Genomic DNA, 19,694 nt, shown 5'->3' with positions numbered 1-19,694 from the left:
TTTTGTTTGTGTTTTGTTTGTATTTTTAAAAAATTGCTCTTATTTTTTACCTATGTCATTTTAAACTGTAATATTAATGCTGTATTCTTAGTTTTAGGTTTATTTATGTGGAAATTGTTTTCCATTTAGCTGTGGTTGGGTTTTTTTTTTTTGATGTGGTTTATTTATTGAATATGACTTTTATAATAATGTAAATCTTGTCATGTTGTAAGCTGCCTTGAGCATTGTTTTTAACTGTGGAAAGGCAGCATACAAATAAAATGATGATGATATAAAGATTGCTGAGAACAACACCACAAGGGGAAGTTGAAAAAATTGTATTTTCCATGTTTAGTATGTTACAAAATACTCCCCAAAACTATGAGGACACATTTTGGTTAGGTTTATCTGTCTGTTTATACATAGATATTTGACAAATTTCAGCATATCAAACTGACAAAATATATTCCTGTGTAATTTTCTAAAATATTGTTACTGTGTAAATAACCCATGTACAGCTGCAATTGTTTGGTTCACACAACTTTTTAAATCACAGTTACGTTTAACTAAGGTTTAGAGGTGGACATGCAGCATGGTGGTGAATAAGGCTGAACTGACGAATGATTCACTCCTTCCCCATGCCTATGAAGCGTGCTGTCCTATCAGGACCTAAGCTATGGTTTGGCTTAGCGTGTCTGAACCTGGGCTCAAATAAACCATGACTAGTAAGCGAAAAGCAAAGCTTGGTTACCGATTGTGATTTGTTTGTAGAAAAGCAAACCCCAATCCCATAGTTAGCCTGATTTCTTTTTTAAAGTGAGCTGAAAATCAGGCCAGTATCTTTATAAAGTGCAATACATGAGTAGATTGTATGAAAGTATCTTAACAAGATGAACATTTGTTTCTGATTTCCTGTTTAGTTTATGCATAGCGTGTTCTCTTTCATAGAGAGCACGTGTTGTGATGGGGTCTGACAGGCCACCCCTCTGTTGCTGGGCAGGTTAGTATGGATGACCATTCGCAGTGATTGGGCAGTTGGGTTATTGGGGAAATTTTGGTGTTGCCATTTAGGGGGATGGACCAAAGGTTATAAAATCAAGTCACGCAGCACTGACTGGGCTCTTTTGCTGCATGCATTGGATCACCCGTCCACCCTCCCTAATATAGGGCTATTGCGTTGACCTTGCTATGCCTGTCATGGGGTCGTCTGCTTTTGGGGCAGGAGCCTGGTAGGAATTTTGTCCATTTGGCTGATTGGCTAGTGCCATTTGGTTTTTGCCTACTGCATAGCAAATTGTCACAACTTGTAAGGTTGCGGTTAGGCATTGGTTAAAAAATTGGTTGCTGGAGGGGTAAGGATTGGTGGTGCCTGCCCCTCCAATGCTGCTGTGGAAAGGGAATTCCGTTAAAGGAATCCAGGGGCTTGCCATTCTTTCGTCCGTACCCCTGAATGGGGCTTAGGGCCGCGCAAGCCCCCAGGAGTATGAGTGGGGGGATGAGGGTCTGATGCCTGGCTCCATGCTCTCCCCAATATTGTTTTCCCTTACTGGCTTTTGCTGGAATCCAGATGTCAGTTCTGTCCCTGGGCACGGGGACAGGTAGTCATAACCAATGCCTAAGCAACCGCTCACATTTATGTATTTTAATAAAGTTGTGGCCAAAATTATGCTAAAAACCTTAAACAAGAATTATGTGTGAATTGTGAATTATTTAGGGGTGGCTTGAGGGACCTCAACATGCAACACATGTCTGCATCACATGCTATGTCTATTTGTTGTTGTTGTTCTTAATATTTTGATTTTTTTGCAGATAAATAATTAAACCAACATTAAGTCCCCAAACCCCACACTTTTATTGGGACCAACCAAAATATTACAAAATAATGATGAAGCTTGCACACTATTCTGTGACATTTTGGTCGGTCCTCATAAAGGCATTGCCCAACCATGGGTTTTGATTCACCACCCACATCCCCTATTATGGACCAATGCCACTTCATTTGTTTTTCATGTGTTTTGAAGAAATAGAACTATTAATCTACAAATAGCCTAGCTACATGTGAAACAGATTCTCTCTGTGTGTGGTGGGGAATCTTATAATAGAACACACACAGCCATCTGAATGTGTAGAAGACAGCAAACTGGGAAGCAAATACATTTCTATGTCTTTGCTGAGCTCTGATCCTATCCTTCTTGTTTATGATGGCTATCCCTATCCTACCCCCACTGCTTATGTAGCAATGGCATTGTATTCAGGATATAGGATAAATGACTTTCCCCCCTGCCCAAAAGGACGAGACAACTTCAAGGAGGACAGATCTATTCCTTGCTGTACTGTAAGCCATTATAGATTAATTAGATTACTGATTGGCAGCTGGGGAAAACATGAGGGGGAAGAGGCTTCCTGTTCTGCTGTTGAGCTGTCTAGAGGTCTCTGACTGGCTCTCTCTGTCAACAGGACTACTGAGACCTTTCTTCTGATCCACGAAGGAAGTTGATATTCTCTGAAAGTAATTTATGTTTATATATGAAATGGCAGTATACATTTCGTGCGTGCTGTGTTTGTGCTTGGCATCATCTGAAGCATTTGCACTTGGCATACTTATTTGCAGTAATGGTGTGAAATCAGGTTTTGAGTCGATGTGTTGGTCCCTTTATATAGCAAGCAAGTGCCAGGTTTAAATCTGAAAATATGTGTAGGAATCTAAGAATACAAAGTGCAACCTTATAGTACAGAAAATAATAATAATAATAAATGTACCAAGAAGGAGAAAGCTTTATGGCCTATGAGAAGAAAAAGCTCAGTTCTAAGAGAGCATGTAGGGTTTTTATTTATATTGCAATAGTGCCAAATGGGACCTGATAAATTCAGAGCACATTGAATATGACTCATTGATGACATTTTATTTTCTAATGTATGAACAGATTTCACCCCAGCTATATAATATCTCATCAATACCAGTGGTGTTCTGGATAAGCAGAGAGGCTTTGTGTTGTGCTAGGAAATTCTGGACGTATGGCAACCATACAAAACATAAAATATTAAATTCAGCATAGGCAACAAGCTTAGCTTACTTTAAAAAAAGTTTTGCTCATTGATCATACACACTCTTATTTGGACAGAATTGTTGATTCATACAACATAAGGTTATTAGTGGCTCCACTATGGACAATGCTCTGGAGAGTGGCGACTTTTTCCAAAGCATAACTCAGTGTTTTTTTTCTTGGTATGCTGCTACACAGCAAGCATGTGGTTTGCCACTACAGTGGTACCTCGGGTTAAGAACTTAATTCGTTCTGGAGGTCTGTTCTTAACCTGAAACTGTTCTTAACCTGAAGGACCACTTTAGCTAATCGCTGCCACTGCACGATTTCTGTTCTCATCCTGAAGCAAAGTTCTTAACCTGAGGTACTATTTCTGGGTTAGTGGAGTCTGTAACCTGAAGCATCTGTAATCTGAAGCATCTGTAACCCGAAGTACCACTGTACTAGATAGACTTTCAGTCTAAACCAGCAGGACTGTAATGATGTTCTTATAGCATGCTATATCTGCACTTTCACTTTCCAAATGACTAAAGTGGCACCATTGCTGCACCTGCCAGGCCCTTAGAAAATAATAATGAAAGGGCTTAAAGAGTGGCAGGATGATGAGACATAGTTGGGCTGACTGGCTAGGTCAGATGAGTTAGCTAGGAATACCTGGGGAAATAACCACCCAGTTTGTTTATCTTGCTCTTCAGACAAGTATTGTCTCAGTTTTCTTCATTAAAAAGCAGGGGGGAGGGAGGGAGGCCCTGCTCTTATCCTTAAAAACTTTTTTTAAAAAGACCACAAAAGGAATAGAAGTGGAAGGAAGATATAGGTCAGTTCTTTAAGGTCAGAACAAAGAACACACATTTCTGTCTAGTTTGGTCCAAGCCCCATAACTATGAGTTTCATTTGCATCTTTATTGTTATGTGTTAACCCATCCTCTGCAGCTGTAAAACATGTGGCAAGTCAGATAAGTTCATTCAGTAGAGAAATAAAATGGATGGTCATAGTTGTGCAGGGGAAGTTCTTATCAGTTTCATTTTTGAATGACAGACTTATTTGAACTCAAGCTTGACAGTGTGTCTTCTTCTTGTTGAAAACTTATGGTGGGGACTAGATCAATGCTTGAATTATAGGGAATCTAGAAGTCCCAATTGTAGGGAATCCAGCTTGTTTTAACAAAGCTATGGGGTGATATAGCTAAAATTCGGGGGCTGGGCTTTGTGGATACCATTTATAACCATTTTCCTTTTCACCTAAGAAGTGACCACAACACACAACATCTTGCTTAAGCTTGAGAAAGTATCCTTAAAAGTAAGAATGAAAGACAGTCTTTTACCCACTTCTGCAGTTAGCCTGGAGAAGACCCTTCACTGTAGAAGGATCTATTTTAAAATTCCTTGTCAATTACACCACTGTGCTGACAGAACTTCTGGGACTCATGCCTACTAAGAACCAGGGTGAAGTGATAATTGTTTTTTTCTGTTCTTTTTTCAACACAAATTTCCAAGATTGTGCAAGTTCTATTTTATCTATTTATTACAGTCATGTTCACCTTTCATCTCCAGAGCTGAAGGAAGAGTACTTGCCCCATTTTTTTAAAATAGAATCATAGAATTGTAGAGTTGGAAGGGACCTTGAGGATCATTTAGTCTCAACACCTTGCAATGCAGGAATATGCAGCTGTTCCATATGGGGATTGAACCTGCAACATTGGTATTATCAGCACCACACTCTAATCAACTGAGCTACCATGTTAGGCTGAGCTTGGCTAGAGAGCTTCATGACTAGTTGGGGATTTGATCCTGGGTCTCCCCTGTTCTAGTCTGACACTATATTCAGCCCCCAATATCCCATTTCTCCAAAGAAAGTCAGATGAGATTGAACTGGACATAAGGATATGGAATTCTTGTCTGCTCAAATGGAACTGCAGTACCTTCATGACAAAATTGAACCTGGTAGTGTACCAACAAATCTGTATTCAAAATCTAGTGAGGAGTGCATATTGAATTCACTGGATTAATATATGATTTATTTATTTATTTTGGCGTGGGTCACTGTTTATTTATTTTTCACACACAAACAACAAGAAAATAAAGCAATCTTTTACAATCAACAATTTAAGTCATTATATTTACACTGCGTGTCCTCACGCCTCGGCTTCCTTCCTTTCCTGCTTCGGTTTTCTTGAGATATGTCCCCTCCTGTAGATTCTTATTCCCCTTCTATGCACATCACAGGAATTAATATATGAATTTAAACAGCCTTTGCAGTTCAAAAACAGAGCTTCCATATTACCTAACATAATCTTGAACATACTGCTTTTCAATTTTCACATTCAGCTGTGAGTAATTGATTTTATGTTCCATAATGTACAAGTATGTCTGAATCAGCCCTAAGTCTTATTATAAATCTGCATTACTCTTCAGTAGTCAACAGTATCCCTAGAGTACTTAAGAATAATAATTCCTCATAGCAAGTGAGAATGAGTTTAGCTTAGATATGTTAATTGGTTTTACTTAGTCATGTAGATATTCATTTCTCCAGCAATTTGAGAACCTTGCTCAGTTTCATTTCTTATTTCTATCATGATCTTCTACCAAAAGTATTTAGAGTAGCTTAGAACATGTAAGAAATAGCTACTCATTACATTCAAATGCATGTAATTGAATCCCGGTGACACCCATCCCCCCCCTCCCCAAGTACAGCAACTTCAGCTGATGTTCAGAATGGAAAACAAGCTGGGGAATCAGGTAATGTGGGTTGGGGGAAAGGTTTAACACCCTTCCATCATTTCCTCACTTCGAATCACCCTGTACTCAAGTGACTTGTGGGGGCAGTGGCAGAGTGCTGGTGTTATGATTAAGTTATATGCATTGGTGTGCAGTGTGTATTTCAAGCCTTGATGGCAGCCAAGCAGTTTTTGTTTGTTCTTTCTGAATATTAGATATACAATGGAATGCTCCCCCCCCGCCAGTGAACCTGGTACTGCCATTGTTCAGATTTCACCACTCATCTCTTTCTTCAAGTGGAGAGGGACACTGAGAAACCCAACATTGCCATAGGTTACAGGGGTTCCTGGGTTTACATGATTTTGCATTTATACATGGAACCCAGGAACTGAACCTTCATGTAAGTTGTGAGTTACCAGTTTAAATGCTATTTTGATATGATTTTTTTAAAAAAAATGCATATAATGCTAAAAGAGAACAAAAATTTAAAATGCGCATGTGAAAGTGACACTTACTAGTCAGACAAATTTGTCCATCTGTAATTTTGTGGTAGTTTTTGGTAGTGTTCACTGTGAATATAATTTTGAATGAACAGTTCAAATGTTTAGTGAAGTACCATATATGATATGTTGATTTCATATAAGGGTAAGATATTCCCAAGCCAGAAAAGAAAAGATTGGCATTAGTATTTCAGTAAAATTATTGTTAGTATAAGGTATTAAATACTTAATACTTTCAGTTATAAAAGAGACATTAGTTGTTTTAAGAAATACAATATGTTTATGAATTATGCAAACTTTCTCTTTCTTATGTTAAGCCTGCATCATTACATTATCATATTTTTTGCAGTTATTTAGAGATTAAATCTTGAAGAAATGAACACATTATTTTAAAGCAATATAATATTCATTTCAAAAAGGGAAGTGCATAGTTCTTGAGTTAATTTTCAGAGCTGGTTTTCAAAACAAGACATAATTGTTGCTGCTGCTTCCCCCTCCTTTTGTTTGCCCAATCTTAACAGCCAGTACAATGGAAGCACATTCTGTTTCTTTGACTCATATTTTATGTAATGTGTGTGCGTATGTGTGTGTGTGCCTTGCCCCTCATTTTCTGGCACTGGTAGAGTTCTGACATTTTAAAGAACACAAAAGTTCTGGGTGTACATATCAAAAACTGTATGTTTCTGAAAACTATACCAACCAATCAATGTTTATCGTATTTAAAGATAGCCCATTATAACTTAATTGGGAACAAGTGGCTCTTATACAACTAAGCATCCTGTACATTTGCCAGAACCAGCAAAGGTTAATAGGACCATTTTTAATTGTCATTACAATGACATCATGGAAAGAGGAAGACTGAAGAGGCTTGTTGATTTGAAGGCATTGTCCTAGTGAAGCTTTAATGACTGCACTCTAGGCTGCTGGAAGGAAAGATTTTAGAAAAGAAACATGCAAATGATTCTCTTCTCCATCAACCTCACCAGTCTTACATGCACTTTCACTTGCCTTTTCATTCTTCTGAAAGCGTATCATGATGGTGCTGATATCTCAGAGAGGAAGAGAGGGGAACTAGCCCCGTTGTATATCAGGGGGGAGGGGGCTGTGGGGAGAGAGTCTCTTCCTTAAAAGTCCTGGGAGTTTACCTTAGTGAAGACCTCACTTGGAAAAACAATATAACTCAGGTGGTTAGCAGTGGCGTAGCGTGGGGGGTGCAGGGGGGGCCGGCCGCACCAGGCGCAACATCTGAGGGTTAGGGTTAGGGGGTGCAAATTACTTGCCTTGCCCCGGGTGCTGACAACCCACGCTACGCCACCGGTGGTTAGGAAGACCCAACAGAGACTCCATTTCCTCAGGGTCTTGCGAAAGAACAATGTTAAACAACAATTGATAACCTCCTTCTACTGGTCCACAATAGAAAGTGTCCTCTCATATTGTATCACAGTGTGGTACATTGGCTTGACAGCCAAGGACAGAAAGTCTTTACAGAGGGTGGTGAACACAGCACATGTTATCGTGGGCTGTCCCCTGAGCCCACTAGATGACATTACAAGGGTTCGTTGCCTTAGGAGAGCGAGAAAAATTCTCAGGGACGATTCACACCCCGGCCAGCACCTCTTTAATCTTCTACCCTCGGGCAGGAGATATATTAGTATAATCAGTCGTAAAGGTAAAGGGACCCCTGACCATTAGGTCCAGTCATGGATGACTCTGGGGTTGTGGCGCTCATCTCACTTTACTGGCCGAGGGAGCTGGCATACAGCTTCTGGGTCATGTGGCCAGCATGACTAAGCTGCTTCTGGTGAACCAGAGCAGCACACAGAAATGCCGTTTACCTTCCCGCCGAAGCTGTACCTATTTATCTACTTGCACTTCGTGCTTTTGAACTGCTAGGTTGGCAGGAGCAGGGACCAAGCAGCAGAAGCTTACCCCGTCGCAGGGATTCAAACCGCTGACCTTCTGATTGGCAAGCCCTGGGCTCTGTGGTTTAACCCACAGTGCCACCCACGTCCCATAATCAGTCATACCAACAGGCTAAAAAACAGTTTCTATCCATGGGCTGTTAGGCTGCTGAACAGAAGATAATATAGTGCAACTGACTTTCGGGGTTGGTGTTGTGCGACAAGCACACAGAGTGCAATGAGATTGAGTGTTTGCGGTGGGGGGGGGAGGCTTGGTTAATTTCATTGTACACAGGTTATACATTGACAATAAAGGCATTACTACTACTACTACTACTACTACTACTACTACTTAGCATGCTACTACTCCAATAGCATGCTATTGGAGGTGAGGGGAGCCAAGGCTTTTCTAGTTGTTCCTGCATTCTTATTGTGAATTATGAGAAATGAACATTTTTGTAACCATCATCATGAAGACAAGCCCCAGTCCATGCCCTACCCCACAGATAATTCCTCATGGAAAAATAATGTAGAAGCAGGGCAACAAGACCAACCATATAGTCTTCTTTCAAGCCAGTCAATCAGGAAATAGTTATTTGCTTTAGTTTGCATAAAGTGGTTCACTGCAGACTGACACTCACAACAAATCCATTTTCAATTTAAATTACACTTGCTAGAAATGTGCATTTTTACCTATGAATTGGTATAGTTTTAAAGATGAGAATTGGTATTTTTATTCTTCCTTGTTGAATATGATTTCATTTTTTAAACGGTTGCTTTTCAAGACATTTCCCCAAGGATCTGCGTGTATTTGAGATTAGTTGAAATACACTCCCCCCCACACACAAAAGGGTGTCCACAAAATTCTGACAATGCATTTTAATTCTGAAGTTTACAGCCCTGTTGTGTTCTTTATTATATCTTCCTTATCTTTTTTTAAAAAAATTGAACAATGAATGTCAAGTTAGTGGAAGGGCCATTAGCTCAGTGATAGTCCAACAGCATTTCAGCTAGAAAAACTGGAAATGAGTTCTGCATGTTGGTCATTTTTGTGATAAAAGCCAACAACATTTTGCCAAATGTAGAATACCACTATCCATTGTGCATTTATTTCTTTTATTAGTTCATGCTTGATATGTAATCCAATTTTTATTCAGGCATGTGTGCTTTATTCCAAGGAGAAATATACTAAAATAATATAATTCCTACTAAGCATGACCACCTAACTCTTTAATCCTCTTTATTAGTCAAATTTCTTACACATTATAATTTTGAATCATAGTGAGTCCCCATGGATTTTCATTGTTTCTCCTGGGAAAATCTCTAGCTGAGAGACTGAAAATGATTTCTAAACCTTCAAAAAACATTGGATTGAAATTGTGGGAATGTATCCTCTTCTTTTTTGCATGCAGGATACAAAATACAGTGTGTGCATTTGTGTGTGTAATTTTAGAACAAAAGGCGGGCCCACCAAACCTCCCCTCCAATCCTGTGCCCATGATATGGTTTTCTCACAGACCACAATTACTTGTTCAGCACTTGATGTCACCTGATGTTATATGTGGGACAGGTAAAAGTGTGGGGCCTAAATGAAACTTCTAAGTGCTTTGATTATTCTTCTTTTGCACCCACTGGCATAATTTAAAACACTTAAAATGGTTCTGTCACAGAAAAAGGCACCCAAGAGAAAAAAGTGTTGAATTGCAGTTGGAGGGAAAGAATTGGGAGAGCACTGCAAGTGGACTTCTGATTGTTCCTTTGAAGTCGAATCACATGATGTCAGGTGATCAACAGGTGGACTGCCCCTTCTACCTGTGAAAGGTCGGTTGGGGGACCTGGAAACTTTCAAAAAGATGGCATCTCATATCAGGGCTCACAAGCAAAATTGCTATTTCCTTCTCTCCTGTTTATTCATAAAGACTGGAAATCATTTGGACTTAATCTGTGATATCTGTTAGAAGAATTAGCTAATTTTACCTCCATGGTATCCCTGTGGGGCATATCTTTGCCTTCCTTCCTTCCTTCCTAAAAATATTTCTTATTAAAGATTTTCCTGGTTTACAAAAGCACACACATTGTCTCTTTCTTCAGGTTGTGTTTTCTACAGATCACTTACATCTGTTGTGAAGCATTGGTGTTGGGAAGAAAAGAGGAGGGAGGGAGAGAGGGGGTGGGAAAGCTTATGTTCTTTTACTTAGTGTATGTGTGTGGGGTTTGTGCAAGCGTCACTTGGGTAGGTTCTCTTTCTGTTCACTTGTTATGTTTCATTGTGGTGAGAGAGGTTGGGGTGGCCTAGGGTGTGGTTGATTGTCTTTGGTTGGTGTTAAGTTGTGGGTGAACATATCAGATGACACAGCAATTCTTCAACAGCTCTTGTTTATTCAGAGGCCAGAACAGAACTGAACTGAAGGGTTCAGTCAGCCTGCTTATATAGAGCTCCAGTACAACGTAACTGTAACAATTTTCTAAAACTATCCAATCACTGAATGTCACTTTTGATCCCTTATTTGCATAACTATCTACAGTATCCCCCTGCTGGCCCAGGGTGAGAACTTCAGTACATAACAGTTGGCAGAAGTGAAGTTTGTGCATGGGGGGGTTGTTGAGTTAAGTTAGCCATATTGAATATCTTTTCAACCTGGCTCTAGCAGGAAAGGACAAGGTGTGTATTAATAAGAACTTTTGCCAGTATGCACTTACTGTACAGAAAGTGTCCAGACAAGAGGGCACCAAACTCATTTAAAAGGTTTTAGTTAACCTTTCTTGAGAAAGAAGTAGCAAACTCACACATGCTACAGTTTAGATTCAGAGTAAGCACTGTGAGCTAACCCTGGGTCTACAAATGCAAATGAATGATGTGGAAATGATGTGATGGACTGCTGTCATGGTATATAGAATTGTACTGCTGCATACTATTGGTGCAGGGCTCCAGGTTTTCTTAGTTCTTGTCCATTTAAAAAATAATATAACTTCCCCACAAATACAAACCAGTCGATCAAGGAGAAACGATTTTCTTTCAGAAGGGAATTATAAAAACTATGGTTTTCCTACCTGCTGTTAGAAGTGGTGCATTCTATACTGCCACCTCCTTTTTCATAACTATCCTCAATCTTTAGTTTCAATAGAAGCATTTTTTATTTTATTATTCTCTATTTCTTCAGAAAATATTAAGCAATTTTCTTAGCTATTTTTGGAGGGACAGGGTTAGTTGAGAGCAGATTTTCATGTAATTTGACTTTTTATGCCAATCTAAGGATTTTTATAATGTCTGGGCACTGAAGTCTCTTGCTTCTAGGCTCTAATCTATGGTGGTGTTCATTGATTTTGTGTATGTGCAAAACAAATTGCTTCTGGAAATATATTGATATATGAATATGGATCATATTCAGCTTTCTGGAATGGCAAACACCATGTGAGAGGTGTATCTTGCCCTTTCAAAATCATCTTTATTTAGTTACTCATTACCTTTTCCCGTATTTGATTCTCTTCCATATTTTGTATAACAGATCTATATACCCCAGTAACTCATTAACTTGTTAAATGATGATTTTTAAAAAGACATTCTGTGTTGGATATTAGAAAGATTGCTGGAAGGTTGTGTTTAGAGAAGGGATGAATCATTTATTATATTTTCTGTCTTCAGGGATTAGTGGTGGTACTTGCGTAGCCAAAATCCATGCACTTATTGGAAAAAAGTTATGCACTTTTCATTAAGCGTTTACTTTCTTAAAAAAAGAAAAAGCAATCCCAAACAGGCAATAGATATATGACTACAGACATTGCAGAAGTAGATGCTATTATAAGAAAATGAGGGGGGAAAGCACGACAAAAGAAACCTGGGGTGGGGGGGACCCGCAATAGACTGTGCCATACCATGCTCTGTGCAGTCATGAAGAAGAAAGGGCAGGGGAAAGGAGCAGGAAGAGAAGATAGCCCATATAAATGTATATACTTGTTCAAAGACATTAAAAGCATAAGAAGAACCCTGCTGGACTAGGTCAAAGGCCCAAGCAGTTAGTTTAGTTTCCTGTTCTCACAGTGACCACACAGAGATGTCTTTGAGAATCCCATAAGCAGCACTTGAGTGCACCAGTTTTCCCAAATCTTCAATTCCCAGGTTTGTTCTACCTGCTCCAACAGTGCAGGGAGAACAAAAACATGGCTAGATGCTTTATATTTCTTTAATCCTCCTTTAATGTCATTCCATTTTATTTGAAATAATTTCAACGGAAATGTTACTCCATTTCAATACTGACGCTTGAAACAAATGGCTCAATGCTAATTTGGAAACAATCATAGTTAAACTGTAAATGTTGGGGCATTAAAATAGCATGTACAGTAGTGCCATGTATAGCAGATCACTAATTTACAAGCCTTTCACTCTTGAGTTGAGCCCAAACCCTTTTAGATTTTAGGCAACTTCTGCTTTTCTAGCACAGCATACTGCTGCTTTACCTAGAGGTAAAGGGACCCCTGACAGTTAAATCCAATTGCGGACAACTCTGGGGTTGCAGTGCTCATCTTGCTTTACTGGCCGAGGGAGCTGGCGTTTGTCCACAGACATGTGGCCAGCCTAAGCCGCTTCTGCCGAACCAGAGAAGTGCATGGAAACGCTGTTTACCTTCCCCCTGGAGCAGTACCTATTTATCTACTTGCACTTTGATGTGCTTTCGAACTGCTAGGTTAGCAGGAGCTGGGATTGAGCAATGAGAGCTCACCCCATCGTGGGGATTCGAACCGCTGACTTTCTGAGCAGCAAGCCTGCTGCTTTGCCTAGCAATTGCTTTAATGGCTGAAAAGTTTTAGTTCAACAATGTTTAAGATAAATTATAATTTACTGCATGCAAACAACTGAACATAATTCCATAGTGAACATTACATTTACATTCTTCTGTTAAATATCTCAAATGAATCTGTTATGATATGTAAAATAGTAAGACCCTGCAATATTGTCTTTTTTATTGTTGTTCTTATATAAAGAAGTCTCTGTGCAAGAATATTCAGGCATTTACTGTAGGGGAAAGCAGTCGTTTCATCAGAACATCCCACAGGGAATATGGTGCTGCAGTGTGGACAATGGCTTTTATTAATTTGCAAAGCAGCTTTGACATAGCTTGGAAAAGAGGATACAGTATTCCAAAAATGTTAAATAGAAGCCTTCTACTTAGAGTTTTAGGGATTTTTACTGCCCGCCATCTACAGTTTTCCAGACCTCTGAATCCAAGCTACTACAAACAATGTTACGACCCCTGCAAAAAGGATGTTAGTACTATTAGACTTTTCTTCCTAGCAAGAATCCTAAGCACTTCATTAAAAAAAATAGTCCAAATTAAGTTCAAGATATGTAATAGAATTCTGACCCCAAATTACCTTAACTTAAAGTAATTGCACTGATTCTACAAAAAGTTCTCTGCAGTATAGTGTAATTCAAAATAAGTGTGGGCTTCCTACACCCCAGGGTGTATTTTCAAGAGAGCTGACTCACCGGTTCCAATTAAAATGAATGGGCAGGGATGGGCATTTTGTACCTCTGAAAGTTAGGTTACAACTAATATTAATAATGTATGTGAAGCTAATCACATATTAATACAAATTTCTGTATTAAACTGAGCCAGGACACCAGGGGCCTTCTGAAAATGTTTATAGGCCCCATTCTTAATCATTGACTAACCAGTTATACACCTAGGATCGTTCATTAAAATTTTGGGCTTCAAGACTTGACTCAAAGCATTTCTCAATCTAGAGGGTAGCTACCAAATCCTAGGTGTGTAGCTGTGTTTAGTCAGGAATTAAGAATGTGCCCTATGAACATAGTTTTTCAAGGTCCATATAGGCCTTGAAAAATAGAACACACAATTTAGCATAAATAATGCTTTTTAAAAAATGGCATAGGTACTGAAAGAATACCAGCTTACTAAAGGTTGCATATAACAATCTTCAGCACAGTATTACCATAGCAACTGCTCAGGCTGGGGCTAAGGATAGCAACTTCTGAGGTTGTGTCACTGAAACTGGAACTTACTTCTTAACATAATTTATCAAGCCAAAGTTCATTATGTTTAAGTGCCACTGATTTCAACAGAAGAGAGTTAAGCTTGTAGTTAGGCTTCCTTTTAGATAAATTAGACTTTAAAATATTTACCTTTGACTAGGTAGTGCCATAAATTTTAAAAGTTTGTTGATTACAATGGGATTTAAATGCACCTAATTTGTTCTGGCTTGTTGCATCCATATATTTATTTTCTGTACCAAAGGATGAAACACTTGCATCACTCTTCTTACACTGGAAACATCTTGAAAATCCCATGGGCTGAATGAACTTTGTGTGACTTCTAGTTCAGTCCCATAAGTAGAGAAACTAAGATCACTTTGCCTGATGATACAACGAAGAATATTACACACAGTCAGGCTAGGAACATAATAATACCAGTATAATGAAGAGTAGTCATTGGTAAACAAGTTAGACTCACTCTTCAGAATTAGTCAACTTATTTTCAGTTCATGTTGATAAATCTCAGTGATTTTATGAATAAATCCTAAATTCTTAAATACATATGATAACTGATTTAACAACAGATGAAAAAAATTCCCATTTGAAACTTAATGGCAAACACTTAAAAAATACAACAAACATCCTTCATTACCTTTGGGACTCTGGAGACTGTTGTTTGCCAAATATGGGAGGAGGAAAAATAAACTCTAAATGACCTCAGTAGAGTTTAAAGTTTTGTTTTGTCAAAACTGGCAGGTGCAGCTTACAGGACCTGTGGAAGTTTGCGCAATGTAAACTGCCAAAAGCTGATGCCATAAAGCTACTTGGGAGGATGGCAGAGGTTGCCATGCAGAGGACATTAATCAGCCGAATCTTTCTCCTCCCACTGCAATAATTAATGATCACAGAATCATAGAATTGTAGAGTTGGAAGTGATCCCCTGCAATGCAGGCATCTTAACTAGATCATGCATTTTCTTGTTGACCTATTTAAATGTGCATAGGTTCTGTCTAAGAATATTTATTGATTCATCACACAATTGCGTTTTTTGAGGAAACAGATTTGTTGATTTCAATGTACATAAATAAGCAAGGCTGAGCATTCAGGGATGCAAATTTTGTGTTTTTGAACTCAAAAGCAAAGCAAAACACTTGAGCTCATCTTTAAAATGGAGTACACATTTATTACAGTGGGTCAAAATCACTTGGGAAGCTTCCACAATATGGTGCCTCCCAACTTCTCAAATAGGAAAGGTTTAATCTAAGGTTACCAGACGTCCCCGTTTCCCAAGGACAATCCCCAGATTTACAAATCAGTTCCCATACAAAATCCATTGAAGTTGAAATGTGTCCCCCTATTCATTGGGGGGGGGGAGAAATCTGGTAACCGTAGTTTAATCATTATATACACTACTGCCACATACCTGTCTAAAAGTCAGTTCTATTGTAATAATAATAATAATAATAATAATAATAATAATAATAATAAGAAGAAGAAGAAGAAGAAGAAGAAGAAGAAGAAGAAGAATATAGAGAAGAAACACTTCTATCTTGACAGCAGGTCATATATGGAGCCTGTTTATATGGTAAGCACATGGTACAGCATGGGTATAGAGTTACTTCAATGGAGAAACATTTCCAGTGGGAAGGGGAATTTTGAGAATGGGTTCTAGGAGTAGGAACGATTCATATTTCTAGCTTTTAGAAATAGAGAAACATATTATTACACATCTGCACATTTCAGATAATATTTGAATTGACTGTTGTTGGATATCACTTAGTAACAATCAATAACATATTATGGAAATGGAATTTACTATCTTACATTTTGTTTTTAATGGCTTAAGGTTGTTCACCGAAAAATAAGAAAATAATTATTGTAGAATATGTCTGTAGGATACCAGTGGTACCTTGCAGTGGTAGCTTGGTTGTCAAATGGCTTGGCTGCCAAATGCCGCAAACCCGGATGTGAGTGTTCTGGTTTGTGAACATTTTTCAGAAGGCAAACGTCTGACACGGCTTCTGTGGCTTCCGATTGAGTGCCTTGGTTTTCGAATGGTTCCGGGAGTCAAATGGACTCCTGGAATGGAGTAAGTTTGACAGCTAAGGTACCACAGTAATTAAAGAAATATGGAGAAATAGGAAATAGCAAAAGGATAATTAACTTCTGATATAGTGCACAAGCAACTTGAGAAATATAATGTGTAAATTGAGATACTAAGGGTACTGTATAACAATACTTCCCTTTTCTCTCCTCTCCCCACACCTCTAAAAAATCTACTCTAGGATCCCCCAATGCTTCAGCAGATCTTGAGGGTGCATAGGGGACTGCAGGGTAGAGGAGGAGGAAGTGCTGTTGTATGTCACTCAAGTTTACATGTCACTCAAGCTGACTGTTTGAGGGGCTTAAAGAAGTGGCGTAAGTGTTACTCCAGAAGCAGATATGAATGCACACTGGTGGATGTCTAAACCAGCTAGAAGTTCCCTAACACGCCTCTTTACAGATCCACTGCAGTTATTGTTCCACCAGCAGAGAGGAGAAACATGTGCGGTGTAATATGTTCCTCCATTGTTGTCAAGAGGTAGGAAGGGCCGTTCACCTCTCCGCTCTGACCACAGTAAACCAGCAGGGAGATGGATGTGATAGATGCTCCACAAGTGAATAACCATGGGCTGCACAAGCATAAATGCGAGTTAGAACTGATCTTCTCCTGCCTTTTATGCAGTAGCTTCATCACATCATCTTAGTACTTCCTGTTGTGTCTTTACAGCTTTACATCTGGTCATGACATAAAACTTTTTTGGACACTGATATCCCTTCAGAATATTTTCATTTTAATTAAATGTCATACTTCAAATAACTGATGAGGGAACATTCCATGAACCGGTAATAGAGTTTGCTTAACTACCTCATAAGCACAGATTGCTCAACTAATCACTAAGGAAATACTTTTCGATTCTAATCTGCATCAGGGATTTATTTATTTTTAATTCTCTCAAACCGTATTTACATAAAGCCTTGCCAGAAATGATGCTTCTGGCTGGGCTGGGGAAAGAGGGCATATGGTATTTTTTTGTTTTCTATTTCATAATTATTAAATAACCATATGTAGAACATGTGTTTATATTCTTTCCTTTATTCTGTTACTACTAGAGTTGTGCCTACATTTATAAGTGTAGTTTAGAATTTTTAATACCAGTGCCTTCAAATTCTATTCCTCCTCATGTTGTTTAAGTTGAGGAGCAATCTGTGCCAACTGAATATTAGTGTATTCAGCAATCCTTGGAAATTCGGTCTTCTTCAAATTTGGCAGTGTGGTTCTCCAGCCAACTCATGGAAGGTGATGAAAAGGAAGAGAGATGGGCTGAAGCTAACATATTCATCTCAACGTTTTCCTCCTTATGGAAGAACTTACTCCATTTCCATAATGCCTGAATAGGTTTTCTGCTGTGCTGTCTGTCCTTGTAGCATCACAATACTACAGGTTGCATCCAATGCAAGCAAACATTGCAGTCTCTTGTGCCATGTCCCATACTGCTCTGAAGTGTCCCCAACCCTCAGAAATATATTTTTGGTAGCACAGAGGGCTCCTCTGGGTAGGGAAGGGGGACATAAACAACACTAGGGTGCCCTTCTTGCTTGACTGCATCCCATTAAAAACAATGAATGATTTCAATGTGAAGCATAATTAATCAGAGATAACTTTTTAACCACTACAAAAATGCACTCATTAATCTAGCCTATTAATCAGCTAAACATTGCAGCTACGCCCATTGCTATTGATCTATTATTATTATTATTATTATTATTATTATTATTATTATTATTTATATCCCACCATCAGGCTGGGTTTCCCCAACCACTCTGGGTAGCTTACAGAACATATAAAAACATTGTAAATATCAAACAGTAAAAACTTCCCGATTCAGGGCTGCCTTCAGATGTCTTCTAAAAATTGTGTAGTTCATTATCTCCTTAACATCTGATGGGAGGGTGTTCCACAGGGAGGGTGCCACTGCTGAGAAGGCCCTCTGCCTGGTTCCCTGTAACTTCACTTCTTGAAGTGGGGGAACTGCCAGAAGACCCCCAAAAGAGGACAATTCCTACTTTCTGCATGCAGTTTGGAACTTTTTAGAAGCCAGCATCACTAATTTACTCAGAATTCTGTTTTCCTGTTTTAATTGTATGTCGCTCAGAACCATGGTCTTCTGTCCCCTTTCAGTAAACATGATATTCTGTTTCATTGGCAATGAGTGATTTAACACATTCTGATGAGTTTTAAGCTTTTATGGTAGATAGCAGGGCACAAATGGGATTTTTATTTTTATTTTTCACTAACCTTTGGAAGCACTCTCTGTCTCTCTGTCATGGTCCTAGTAACTTTCAGGGTTCCTCACACGTGGAATCAAGTAAAGAAAAAAATAGAGATGTAGCCGCACACTAAACATTAATATTTATTCCGTTTGATAGCTGAGAGGAAAGCTGTAGCTTGCTGACTGCAAGCAGACTGGGCACAGAATCATTTTGTAAGCAACTCTTATGATAGTTCTGCTGATGGGAAGGCTGAGTAGTAAGCAAGATGGATTTCTTTAAACAGAATATGACCCCTTTTACAAATGACAAATCTTTTAAAGTGTTATGAAAATTTTGTAACTTGTCGGGGGGGGGGGGCTACATTGCAGCTGAGAAACAATGTTAACTAACATTAATGGTAAATGGGATATTTTTCTGATTCCATTAAGAAACCTTCAAGAGAACTGCTTTTGGTTAGAGAAATATGGATATGCCCCACCGTTTCTTGACCTTTGTTGATTTTTTTATTCACCCTAGTCTGCTAACATTGGCTTGTAGTAAACACATCCCAGTGGCAAAATTCAATGCATTTCAGGGTCTTTTTTTTTTTTGCCACAGGTGGTTTTGTTGTTGTTGTTTTGTTTCCAGAAGGAAAATAGCAAGTGGCAACTGGCTGTAATTTGGGGACATTGTGCAGGTAACAATCTGTGACAATGTCACTCAAGGACTACCATGTAGGTCTACTTACGTGTGAATTTTATTTAGACACCATTGAGTTCATCTAGCGTAGTCTGGATTTAGCTAAATGTATTTAAAAATTAATAGATGGTGTGATGTGTTTAGAATAACGTGATTGTCTCTTTTAAAAAATCTCATTAGCTGTCCCCCCCCTTTTTTATACATGAGTATGTCTGCCCCTAATATTTGGATTCTGCTTCTAAATATTGGTCTGTGGCGCTTGTATTCCAAGAGGTAGGGTGTAAGGCTCTTTCAGAGAGGAATCTAATTTGTAGGGACATGATTCTCCTTATGGTTTTAATATGTGGAAGTTTTTCTCTTTGTGGACATATGGAAAATTCTGCTTCAATAATAATAATTTTTATTTTATTTTATTTTGCAGCACTTTTACAAGTGTCAATTTCCCTCAGCAAGGTAGAAGTCAGTGTGGGTGTATCCAAATTCTTCACATGCACAGGTATGTATATTTGCTTAATTTCAACTTGACTTCTATCCCTTTTCACGTGTGACTAGTGTGTACACCAATTGG

The 19,694-nt window shown here is 38.7% G+C and overlaps 1 protein-coding gene across 3 annotated transcripts in view; it reads left to right on the top strand.

The window, feature by feature from the left end:
- Positions 1-19,694, top strand: part of NCAM2 (neural cell adhesion molecule 2) — a 193,772-nt gene that overhangs the window by 73,639 nt on the left and 100,439 nt on the right. For all 3 annotated transcript variants that reach the window (XM_083611286.1, XM_083611288.1, XM_083611287.1), the window contains exon 2: positions 19,548-19,622. In XM_083611286.1, the coding sequence (XP_083467412.1) occupies positions 19,548-19,622 (75 nt within the window). The remainder of the gene's footprint in view (positions 1-19,547; positions 19,623-19,694) is intronic.

This window comes from Podarcis filfolensis (assembly GCF_964270895.1).
Source record: "Podarcis filfolensis genome assembly, chromosome: 4".
NCBI classification, from domain to species: Eukaryota; Metazoa; Chordata; class Lepidosauria; order Squamata; family Lacertidae; genus Podarcis; species Podarcis filfolensis.
This window is presented reverse-complemented; position numbering and strand designations above follow the sequence as displayed.